We start from the raw sequence: 12,893 nt of genomic DNA, 5'->3' as shown, positions 1-12,893 counted from the left end.
CCTTGAGGGCAAGTGCTTTAGAGCACCTATTCGGACTGGCACAGCAAATTATAAAGTAGTGTAATCAGCACAACACCTAGTGTTGATGTTCACATACTGGATAATGTGCAAATCTGAGGTTGAGGCGAACGTTTGAGAGATTCGGCACAAATTCAGATAGTCATCCCTCGTTACACAGCAACTCAATATTCGGAATTTCGCCATACCGTAACGTATAAATTCGGGAACAATTTTGATCTACGTTTAATTCGCATTTATGGAATTTTTAATCTCTAAACTCAATTTTTTTTGGGGGGGGCAGGGAAACAAAAAAATCCACAGTCTGTCATTCATCCTAGCGGGCATTTCAAGCGGCTCCAGGTCGTTTGTGAGGTGCACTGTTCACACTGTATTGGTTTCTGGCGCTCTTCGTGCCGTCGTCCAAGCTCGACTTTGTGTCAATCACGCCTCGTGCTGTACTGTGCAGGGTTTGTCCCCCTTTTAAACGTTTGTCAGTAAAAGTCAACACGTCTGGAAAGAGGCCATTAAGTGCAAGTGATAGCAAAAGTGCATAAAGAGTACGGTCCAGTATTTTTATTTCACAAGTTATTTTGAATATTATTATGAAGATTTTATAATACCATTATTAATATAAACGTGCTTATAAAAATGTTTCCTGCATTCTTAATTGTCATTTTGTTAGGTCTTTGGGCCGAAGTTTGTTACGGAGGAATGCATCTCTAATTAAATAATGGATATCAATGGGAAAATAGGGTTCGATAAACGGAATTTCGCTTTACGGACAACTTTTCAGGAATGTACCAGTTCCATAGAGGGATGTTTGTACAAATTGCCAATGCAATGCTCAACTTGGAATAGCAACACAATGCTCCCATCAGTACTCACCCAAATTTATGTTCTTAAATGTAAATGTATACCATTATTTGCTTACTCTTCAATGACTCAACTTCAAGTTTATTTTGTTTAACCAGGTGAGAACTCAAGTCCCATTTGCAAGTGGCCTGGGTAACCAAAATGACAAAAAGCAAAACAAATAAAGTACAGCAATGAAGCAAATAGAAATCATAACACAAAGTGACACATGAGAATTAAAAAATATTGCACGAACATTGATTAATGCACATAGCGGTCGATGGCAAACTACTTTCTTGAGCTGTGCAGGTCAGCGGTTGTATATCAAAGTCTTGTGTCAATACTTTATATATTCACGAGCAGCTTTGCTAAAATGTTGTGCTTAAAAACCTAGCCATCTCCAACATTTTATATATAATGGAATGAGGAAATAATGAGAAACTACTTAAACCTGCATATAATTGTTTCCATCAACATTGACATATTACGTTTCTTAAAATCGGTCAACAATTGTGCCAAGCTGGCACAGGACACAATACTGACCGCAATTCCATGCAAGGGCTCAGGCTCAATTCCTGCTTGCAAAGTCCACATTTACAACTCACTGGAAGTTACAAGGGTCCTTCCAAAGTCAGCTATGGGATTCTTGCCTTTATAGTGCTTAAGTCAAAAGTCAAAGACTCTTTCTGCCACTAAAACAAGTGTGGGGCAGAGTTTGTGTAAATTATATATTCATGTCGGGGAGCAATCTCTTCATTGGACCACCACCGTTAACTTCTCAGAAAGAGGGGTTGGCATCTTCCCCCCCACACACCTCTTCCTGATGCTGAGGGGCATGAGTGTGATTAAGGAATATGGCTTATGCAGCTGCGATGGCTGTGTTGCTTACACAGTCGAAACCTCCCCCCGGCAGATAAAGAAGATATTCCAGCTGGCTATGACAGAATGGTAAGGCCATTCATTGTTACTTTTACCAGCATCCCATGGCCAAGAATGAGGAAGCTTACTGCAGGCTTTGCCTGGGAGGTTTGGAAAGCCGTTCTGCACTACAATGATGAACGGTGGTCTTGAGTTGTTGAGGTGTAAACTGCCTTGGTAGCCACAATTTGTAGCACCGCACCAATCACAAACCGTAAGGGAAAGAATGGTGACCCAATATCTGAGACACAAGATCAGGTCTGCAGATTTGCTGAGCATTTCTGCGAGGTCTTGGGGGAGGGAGAACCTTTCATCAACTCAAAACAACATTATTGGGCAAGGGAGGCCTGACCTACAAACATTGCAAAACCTCAAAGGTTGGAAAAAGTAGCCACCTCCCATACGCAGCTCTCTGTTGAGCAATCTGCCGAGGGTGTGCAAAAAGCAAACTGGAACCTGCGATCAAGTAAAGCACTGGGCAAGGATTACGTCCCAAGTGAATTGTGGCAATTTTTTGCAGGCTACCCTATATGACATAATTAACGGGTTGGCCCACCACTGAACATGTTCTGCATGCTTGAATATATATCCTGGTGTTCTCTCTTTCTAAGAATGTGGCATCTCCCTCCTTGGCATGCCAAGAAATATCTTGACAAGGACTATTCAACACCATCTTGTTAGATGATTGGTAATTTTGGTATTGGAGTGATGGATGAGAAAAAAAGTCGACTAAACTTCAAAACCAGCACGGACATGTTAGAGCCCAAATGGAGACATTTTTAATTACATTTATCGGAGTCTCATAGACAACCACCTAATTGTCAGATATCAAGAAAGCCAACACATGAAGTGATGTTGTTGCATCAGTGGTGGAAGTTCCAAATTCATTCTTGATTTGAAGCTTTCGCGACTGCAGGAATCTATACTCTTTGGTTCTTTCGGTAAAGTCACATAGGCATAAAAAAATAATTAAATTAAATCACGACGTTTCGAGCCCAACACAAGCGTCCGTCATCAGGTGATGATGACGGACGCTTGTGTTGCGCCCGAAACGTCGTGATTTATTTTATTTTTATACCGACGTGACTTTACTGAAAAGTTCCAAATTCATGTTTGAGGCTAAACTCTACACTCGATAATCAGTCGTTTTTTTATTTACCCCAGAAGGAAGATTGCCCGAGTCAGCCAGCAATAGGGGATTTAAACTCGAGGCCTTCCAACTGTCAGTGCAGCACTTTAATCACAGCAGCACCAAGGTAGATTGTTTTCAGGTTCTGTGGGAAATAAGGAAGTAAAGCAGTAAAGTGTACTGTCATGTCATGTGGGTGACCATCCTCCATGTGCACTAAGTTTGAATGTGAGTTTCGATTAGACAACAACATTTCGTAGAAAGTCATTGTCCACCACCGAATTACAAAAGCAACTTTCCTAAGCAGTATCATTTTTCAAAGATAATTTACTCTATGTTAATGTAGAACACAGTAATACGTTTACAGCTTATTGGCACCAGTTTATTGTGTTGACAGATAGTGTTACTTCTATAAAACCCTTCACAACTCCCAGGACAGCGAGTTATTTTGATATCCTCCATTTTATGAATATATATTATTTTAAAAAAACATCTAAAATATATTCCAAATGTACTCTTGGCATTATACCATTGAATAAAAATGTTTAATTTGAAGTCTTGCAGAGAAATGCATCCCTCTCTGGAGAACACACGTCATGTTTGTGAAGGAACTTCAATACATGATATTTCCATACTGGATAGCATACCCTTACATATCCTTAAATAGTGTTGTTAAAAAAGCAAATCACTCACAACTGAAATATATACCAAAAGCAATAAAAACAAACATAAATAGTATTGTTTGTGTAGGCATTGGTGACCAAGCCGAGAACATTCCATACACTTGTAGAAAAATGAACAATTCTCACACCTGAAATGTGTGATGGGTGGCGCTAATCTCCAATGGCTACCCCGAGTCAATGATGAAAACTGCACATTTCCAATGCAGGGGCCAGTAACCCTATATAGAAAAGCCACAGTTTAATTTTCCCAAATCGTAACCGATTTTATTGACTTTGGAATAAAGATGTTCAACTACCAATGGGGTTTTCAACTACCTAACTTCAATTATGAGCCAACTAACAAACAATGCCACCCAGCCAGGTTAGACTTGACCACTGAGATTAAATTACAGATGACCTATATTCAAACCAATGATCGAACAGTGCTGGGTGTGTGCTTTTACACAAACATTATGCATCCCATAAGCCCCCCAGCCAAACACTTTATATTCACAATTGGGAGTCACTGAATTTACCCAGGCAGGGACAGTGGGTGAGATTCTCACCTGGGTCGTTGGCCTCGCGCTCCAGGACACGTAGCTCAGCACTCTCCGACAGCGAATGATCCAGGCAGAGCTGCAGGAAGCGTGCCTGGGTGCGGCTCACGCGCTTGAGAAGTGCTAGCAGGGCCACCGTCTGCTCGCACTCGTTCCAGCCCTTGAACCATCCCGAGAGGACGCCCACCTGGTCGCGAAACATAGTGCCGCTGCCGCCTGCCAGCATGGCCCCCCGCCGCTCCCCGGCGCTGGTGGCAAGATCGACCTGGGCGGGCGTGCACCTCACCGTGGCGTCATTGGCTGATCTCCTCTTCATGAGGGGATGCACACAAAGTTGGCCACACGGCAGCTGCAAGTGGACATAGGGCTCTCCGCCAGGTGAATTTCACTCGATTTAGCCGTCAAAGCAGGTAACGTCACGATGGAGCAATAGCCGACAGTTGGCGTCATTCATTAAATGGCCGTGGAGGATCGAGGCCCTGAAGCTAAAAACGACCCGAGGACACGTTGTCACCTGACGTTCACTAAACCACTTATGGTGTTTGCTTCAGCAGCCAAGCAAGGTTTTCCACCTCCCCCGGACATTTACGGATCACGACTATTAAAGGCATCGCACGAAGCAGCGTCACCACGATCACGCCAAGAATATCTTCACTGTTGACTCGTGGTGACAGCAGTACTATTTTGTTTAACACTTCTTAGTAATCAAGCTCGCTTATCTGAATTATGCACCTCAAAACCTTACCAATTTCAACAGAATGGGAATATATCAAGTGAATCGTGATCTCGTAATTCTATTTCCTCCTGACGTATTTTTTTGCGACTTTTGGAGTCAGGTCTTGCCTTGCGGTTCTGTGCGCTCTGCACTCAGCTGTGTTTGCAGGAGTCAGGTCTTGCCTTGCAATGCTTGTGCTCTATATTGGCTAACTTCACTGCCCCAAATCCTCGTCTCCGTTGACCTCCTGCACACCCATGCCTCCGGGGCTCTGTGTGTAACAAAACCACACAAACGTAGAGCTCAGTGTTGTATTTTTAGTCCTCATCTCATCTCACAAGAGGTGGAAATTCAGACCAAGAATTTGAGCTTTGTACAGTACTCATTATTTTGTCTGTACCCAAATGTTATTGTTTGATTGCAATATACAGTGGCCCGTTAAAGTATTAGAAAATGACAGGATTTTGTGCAGGCAATCATTAATTTTGTTTATTTATTGTGGTAGCATGTCTCAACACATATCACTTTTACTAATCGCAGTACTGCACTGAGTGTGAACGTGTGTTGTGACTGGAGCAATATGACCTTTGGTAGTTTATTTGTATATTTTACTGGACAAGCTGAAATTCAAATAGCATTCATACAGCATGACAATACAATTGCTCTATCGATGACCTGTGCAATCGGGTAATTATAAGGGTAGCATGAACGTTATTATTTTAACCATGTAAAAGAAATGCAGTCTTTGCGGGATAAGAAAAAAGGTTAGAAATGCAGATAGAAAAAAAAGTTTACAGAGAATGATAATGACTAAGAAGATTTATTCGTGTATTTTAATACAAGTATAATACTGCAAAACTACTGCAATGCAAAATAAGTACGTATTATATGTATGGATACAAAATAAAAGGCTGAAAACAGTATACAGTATAGCGTTATTTCTACCAATTCAGTATAACATTACGATGGAGTAATCAAGTTAACTGCATAAACGATATTATCAGTTATAAAACGAAACACATTGCAGTACTGTAATTATAAGACTATCATAAGCATGGCAAGAGAACACAGCCTTGTGTTAAATATATAACAAAGTACAGAGTGGCACTATAGTTGGCAGTGCATTGCGGTACTTGTACTGTTGTAATAAAACAAATCATACAATTTAACTGTGATTAGAACAGGTAACAATAAATGTATAAACAAACATAGTATGCATCATAATAAGAAAACTACTGCAATATAGTAACCACACTGAAAAAGACGCGTTCACTAGAGGGCAGCAAGATCCATTGTTGTACTATACTCCAAGCTCCGGCATCTATGCTCTCCACTCTTACCCAAATTCAGGAGTTGATTTGACAAAAAAGGCTGTGTACATGGATCATACGTAATTCAAATAACAAGGCTTAGGAAAACGCAAGTTTATTTTTTTCTTGCGTATGCCAAAATTTTCAGGAGCCCAAAGTCTGCTAGCCACAATTTCAGGAGTTCGTTCGTCTAGTTTTGCTGTTCCTCCCAATTAAAGGAGCGCAGATCCCAGCGGTTTACTACATGGTCCGTAGTTTATAATACGTAACAAAAACGATGTGTACATTATAATTCAAAAACCAAACGACGTGTTAGAGAAAGTAACAAGGCCAAACACTTGCACTACCTCGAAAACACGTGGATATGAACGTAAGCCAGCCTACGAACCCTCGTGAAGTCACAACCAAACAAAAATCCATACTCTCAAAAGTTTAAAACTCTGTCAGATGGCGTGACGACACTCGAGTGTGCATTTTATAATGACAACATTTTGTCCACACAAAAAAACCCCATTGAATAATAAACACACCAAGAACGGCGCTTTAAACTCCCGTGTGCGGGACGGGAGGCATAACCGAGGCGAGAAGAACCGTGCACAGTGGCAGCATTTGCGCTATGACTAGCCTCCTCCGCTAAAGTTAACGGACGCCGCTCCGCGGGTTCGCCTGCGGGATTCGATGCCGCTCTCCCGGTAGGGACGCCCAGGCAAACAGTGGGGGTGGGGGGGGAGCCCCGAGGCTCGAGCAGGCCGCGCCGGACAATTTCACTGAACTTGGTTGGGGGGCACAGCGGCCCTAGACGCTAACGACTTTCCTCTTTCAAACTCGGCTACGTCTCGGCAACACACAGCAACTCCCTAGCACCTAACTGATCAGCGACTGTTCGATTTTGTGTATTTATTCTAATATAAATTCCCTTCGATTGCATCTTAAATCATGCGTTACGCGTCGCACTGCGATTACCGCACCACCGCACGACGATTATTTGGTAACCGGGTCCCTCTCTCCAGCACAAACTACAGAGCATTACCACGTCAATAACTCGTAATTAATTGTAAATGTAATAATAACCATAATAATACCATCGCTTGCCTTGCGTTGGCGGGAGCCCCGTGCATACGGCCGGAGCAGCCGCGGCGCGATCCCGTTATGGGACTGGGAATGGCACCGCCTCCCAGAGAGCACGATACCAAAGTGCACCCAAAAATCCAGACAACACGCCCATCGGCATCTTCACAAGGTGCACCCCAGAGGTCCACACGACACGTCCATCGGCATGCTCACAAGGTGCACACCAACCGCCATTCGCCACTAATAATTGCATAAATTAGCATAATTTCCGATAATTACGCATTTTCCCAATCTTCATTTAAACATTTTTCCTCAATATTCTTAGGTTTTTTCGGTAAAGTCACATGACTTTACCGAAAAAACCTTGCAGTCACGAAAACTTCAAATCTAGAATTTTTCCTCAATCTTCATTTAATTTTTATATACAACAGCGGTGACGTCTCCACGGCGCCTGTGCCAGACTATGTGCACGTTAAGGCCACGTGAAGTGTCGAACGCCCGCTGGCAGGAGGTCACGGGACAGACCCAGCAGGTGCCATGGGTCGACTGACTGAGATGACTGACCGATGCACCACCTGTGCCCGCTACTGTGCTGCAACTTGCTGTCTTTTAGCCACCCGGCGCTCCGCTCGTTGTTGTGAGCGTCGCTCCTCTGCCCTCCGCTGTTGCTGTAGGGCGACTGCCTCTGACTGCCCAGTAGCCTGCTTTACGAGCCTCCTCTTGACACCGCTGGTACCAGTTATCGGCAAGTCCACTCAGCTCCACATCCTCCTGTACCACATCACTTAATCCCCTTCTCTAGCCCGTGCCTTGCCTGTTTAGGCATACGTTGGCTGGGCATGCGGGCTACTTGACCCAGCCAACTTAGCCTTGCCTGCTGTAGGAGCTCACCGATGGGACTTTGTCCAGATCTTTCAAGGAGTACGTGAGTTGCTGACACAATCCAGCCTCGTTAAACCCAGGATGGATCGTAGGCAGGCCAACCTAAATATTTCGAACAGGCGAAGATATTCAATTAGGGGGGTCCACGTTTTGCAAGCACAAAAAAGAGATGGCATGACCGTGGCCGAAAAGACCCGAAGCTTCGTGTGGAGCGACAGACACAGCGTTACGAAGCCGATGAAAAGATAATGCCGCTCGACTGATTCGGAGTGAGACCTCTGCTATAAAACCGAAGCCGGTTATGAGCACACTATCCAGGTATGCAAAACTCTCCACTCTCTCCACAACTGCCCCATCACCAATTGGGAGTTGTGGGTGGAGTGTTTGATGGCACAAACTATCCAGGCAGGTGCTGAGTTTTAGTGGGGTTGCTGGTAAGGCCTCACCTCTTAGTGGCATGCTCCAGGTTCAGCAGCAGCGCCTCTAACTCCTCATTTAATTTTTATATACAACAGCGGTGACGTCTCCACGGCGCCTGTGCCAGACTATGTGCACGTTAAGGCCACGTGAAGTGTCGAACGCCCGCTGGCAGGAGGTCACGGGACAGACCCAGCAGGTGCCATGGGTCGACTGACTGAGATGACTGACCGATGCACCACCTGTGCCCGCTACTGTGCTGCAACTTGCTGTGTTTTAGCCACCCGGCGCTCCGCTCGTTGTTGTGAGCGTCGCTCCTCTGCCCTCCGCTGTTGCTGTAGGGCGACTGCCTCTGACTGCCCAGTAGCCTGCTTTACGAGCCTCCTCTTGACACCGCTGGTACCAGTTATCGGCAAGTCCACTCAGCTCCACATCCTCCTGTACCACATCACTTAATCCCCTTCTCTAGCCCGTGCCTTGCCTGTTTAGGCATACGTTGGCTGGGCATGCGGGCTACTTGACCCAGCCAACTTAGCCTTGCCTGCTGTAGGAGCTCACCGATGGGACTTTGTCCAGATCTTTCAAGGAGTACGTGAGTTGCTGACACAATCCAGCCTCGTTAAACCCAGGATGGATCGTAGGCAGGCCAACCTAAATATTTCGAACAGGCGAAGATATTCCATTAGGGGGGTCCACGTTTTGCAAGCACAAAAAAGAGATGGCATGACCGTGGCCGAAAAGACCCGAAGCTTCGTGTGGAGCGACAGACACAGCGTTACGAAGCCGATGAAAAGATAATGCCGCTCGACTGATTCGGAGTGAGACCTCTGCTATAAAACCGGAGCCGGTTATGAGCACACTATCCAGGTATGCAAAACTCTCCACTCTCTCCACAACTGCCCCATCACCAATTGGGAGTTGTGGGTGGAGTGTTTGATGGCACAAACTATCCAGGCAGGTGCTGAGTTTTAGTGGGGTTGCTGGTAAGGCCTCACCTCTTAGTGGCATGCTCCAGGTTCAGCAGCAGCGCCTCTAACTCCTCTGAGTGAGTAGCAATCACCAGATCATCAGCATACATAACATGGTGAACCAATAGGGAGCCATCCCTTGACCACCAGATGGAAATTCCTCCAGTACAGCTATCGAAGACTTCACGAACTACGTGGTCGAAATAAATGTTAAATAATTTGGGAGCCAGTGGACAACCCTGTCGCACCCCAAGGTGAACAGGGAATGGCTCCAACTCCCGGCCATGTAGTTTTACCCGGGCCTGCCCACCATCATAAAGGTCCTTCCTTCATGATTGTAAGGAGAGTCAGGGACTCCGAAAGCACGAAGAACAACTCAGAACCCAGGCCTACTGATGGCATCATAGGCCTTGACCAGGTCAATAAAGCATAGATGTAGTCCTATTGGAATTCTCTACACCTCTGCTGCAGTAAACGGGCAGAAAATATATTATCTGTGCAGGACCGCCCTTTCCTAATACAACATTGAGGCTCCGCAAGTCTCTCCTCAGCGTGGCTGGAAAGGCAACGTGGAATAATCCTTTCCAGGACCTTTCCCGGCACACTGAGCAGGGAGATGTCCCTATAGTTGTTACAGTCTGTGCGGTCCCCCTTCTTAAAGAAGTGGTCCCCCTTCTTAAAGAGGGGGACCACCAGGGCATCGGAATCGAACTTGTATCGCCCCAGACCACACCGCATAATAACCACTCACTGTCGAACGCACTAATCACTACAGAGCACGCAATACACTATAGACCAAACAAAGATCCCTCGTATAGTCTTAACAGACTGTAGGGGCAAGTGCTGTTAGCGAGCACCTATAAAGGCCGGCACGGCACACGAGGGGGTGGGTGGCCAACACCACGCCCGACCGCCTTTGCCTCCCTAGCGGCTATGTTTACACATCGCACCAGGTACTCATTTGAGGCTGAATCGACCTAGGGGAGGCCCATGACCGGTTCAGATAATCGTCACTGGTGTTCGCCGTGAGTGGCAATCGAACCCGGGTCGCCAGGTTCGTAACGCAGCGCGCTAACCGCTACACTACCGCTCCCCACCAAACAACACACTATAGAACACACCACACACTCACATATCACGCCACTCACTGTAGATCACACTCAACTCAATGTAGACTGCTCACGATAGGCCAGAGGTGTGGACTCGAGTCATGTGACTTGGACTCGAGTCAGACTCGAGTCATGAATTTGATGACTTGCGACTCGACTTGGACTTGCATAACAATGACTTTGTCCCACCTATGAGATGTGGACTCGAGTCATGTGACTTGGACTCGAGTCAGACTCGAGTCATGAATTTGATGACTTGCGACTCGACTTGGACTTGCATAACAATGACTTTGTCCCACCTCTGCGATAGGCTACACAATGTATTCACTATAGACATAAATGTCGAGTAGGTCCAATTTTCTGCGATACAATGTGCCTTGGTGCGTCATTCATTTTAGGGTTGCGGAATTGCTTTCTGAGATTTCAGATCTCAATTCTGCAGATCGATTCCAAGCTCAAAATCTATGGCACCTGGAATCGATGTGTTGTTGCCTTTCAGCTCGAGGCGTCTCGTTTCTGTTACGTGGGGTGTCGTTGCATCACTGTGGTCTCATGCATAGAATCGCATTGCATCTGTACCGCGTTTATTATGACTGCAGTAACTGTCAGATTTAATTTCACACTGTGGTTGGAAAACATGCGTGCCAATATTCAGGAAGTTGACAAAGATAGCATGATTAAAATTACAATGGAATTATCGTACACAAACTTACATTACATACTGTTTTATTTCCAGGTTTGTGTTTATTATAATATATTACGGGAATTATACAAATGAATAAATATCGGATTCCGTAACGCTTTCCGGGCTATTTAATTACTCCATTACGCGCAGTGATATTACAGGACACAACTGGAAAACATGACGTGGCATGTTTACCGATGACAATTATTGTAGACGAGCCGGGGCCGCGAAGATGAAAGAGACAGATGAGCGCAGGCTGGAGTGATTTTGGAAAACTGAACTTTCGTGTTTGCGCTGGACGTGTGCTCGACGTGTGCAAAGGAAGTCTCGATTTTTCAATGGGATCTCAATCGTATCCCAAGAGACACCAAACCTGCCAAATTTCGTTGGGATCTAGCATTTATCTTTCACGCTAAGAGCGATGGAAAAATGTCACTTTAGTTCGAACGTGCCATTACACCCATAATTGTACCTGCGTAGCACGTGCAGATATAACAAGAAGCATGTCGAGTTATTTGTCATAAGATTGGTGATTTATTTTATTGTATACCTACGTGACTTTAGTGAAAGAACCAGAGAGTATGAGATTGGTACTACAATTTTAAACGTCAAATTTAGGGTGTTTCACTTAAAAATTATCTAACTCTAAACAATGGTGCCACGGTGGCGAGATGTTAACTGCCTCGCCTAATATATAGGAGGCCGTGGGTCCATCCCAATCCCGACGCCTGCATATGTGGAGTTTGCATGTTCTCCTTATGGTCGCGTGGATTTTTCTCAGAGTCCTCGGATTTTTCCCTCCACATTTAGAAACACGCGTTTAGAGTATTTGGCTTCTATAAATTTCCACGTGATAAGCCACTTCGTTGAGCTATTTTTTAAAAATATAATTTTATAAAACACAACTCCCGTCCATCTCCCATCGTATACAAAAGTAAAACTAGCATGAGGCTATCATTCTCCCTTTGTGCGTCAAGACAACCACACACATTGAACATAGTGAGTCATTTCACCTCCTGTGAATCGTGCTCTAAGGTTGCCATCCTATTTTTAAGGCCACAGGTGAATTTCCTCCCAGCTTCGAATGCAGGTGACGCATCTAAATGATTTTCATTTCCCCTCCAGCCTGAAATCAATAGCGGGTGGGCCGAGTTATCAGCATCCCAGCACGCGTTGTCATGTAACTCTTCACGATGATTTCGAATGGGAGACTTGTCTTGCCAGGGCGATTTGAGCCCAGGCCATTTAATTCCTGTGTTATGCTCTTCATCCCTCCACCACTGGAACCTCATTTGCCAGTAGCAAAATATGATAATAGTTTTTTTACCCTTTTATCTAGCAACAAAACTGACACCTTTTTTACAAGGAGTCATGTTTGCATTGACCACAATACCTGCAGTCGGAATGCAAACAAAAAACATAACTCTGATAATGTATGCACTGTCCTTGAAATTGATTGGTCCACACCCGAAACAGCTTTCTTTAGAGCCTAGTCTCACATGGTGTTGGACCAGATGACGCCAAAAGGCGCATCCCTGTTCAATTGAATTGCTTTCTCAGATGTTGCCACCTTTCAAGATTAATAATGGATAGCGAGCCTAAGTGCCTCTGAGCATAT

At 44.9% G+C, this 12,893-nt stretch overlaps 1 protein-coding gene across 6 annotated transcripts in view; it reads right to left on the bottom strand.

Annotated features, from left to right (window-relative positions):
- The window catches only part of LOC144933586 (protein Smaug homolog 1-like), a 90,448-nt gene that overhangs the window by 62,817 nt on the left and 14,738 nt on the right, over positions 1–12,893 (bottom strand). For 4 of the 6 annotated variants that reach the window (XM_078858537.1, XM_078858532.1, XM_078858538.1 and 1 more), the window contains exons 1-2: positions 7,226–7,308; positions 4,128–5,104 (exon numbers count right to left, since the gene is read on the bottom strand). In XM_078858537.1, coding sequence (XP_078714663.1) covers positions 4,128–4,434 — 307 coding nt within the window. In that variant the 5' untranslated portion in view covers positions 4,435–5,104; positions 7,226–7,308. Of the gene's footprint in view, positions 1–4,127; positions 5,105–7,225; positions 7,322–12,893 lie in introns of those variants that run through there. The other 2 variants (XM_078858533.1, XM_078858534.1) reach the window with 2 other exon arrangements.

This window comes from Lampetra fluviatilis, chromosome 7, assembly GCF_964198595.1.
Source record: "Lampetra fluviatilis chromosome 7, kcLamFluv1.1, whole genome shotgun sequence".
Lineage (NCBI taxonomy): Eukaryota > Metazoa > Chordata > Hyperoartia > Petromyzontiformes > Petromyzontidae > Lampetra > Lampetra fluviatilis.
The sequence above is the reverse complement of the archived record's forward strand: the minus strand, read 5'-3'. Positions and strand labels throughout refer to the sequence as shown.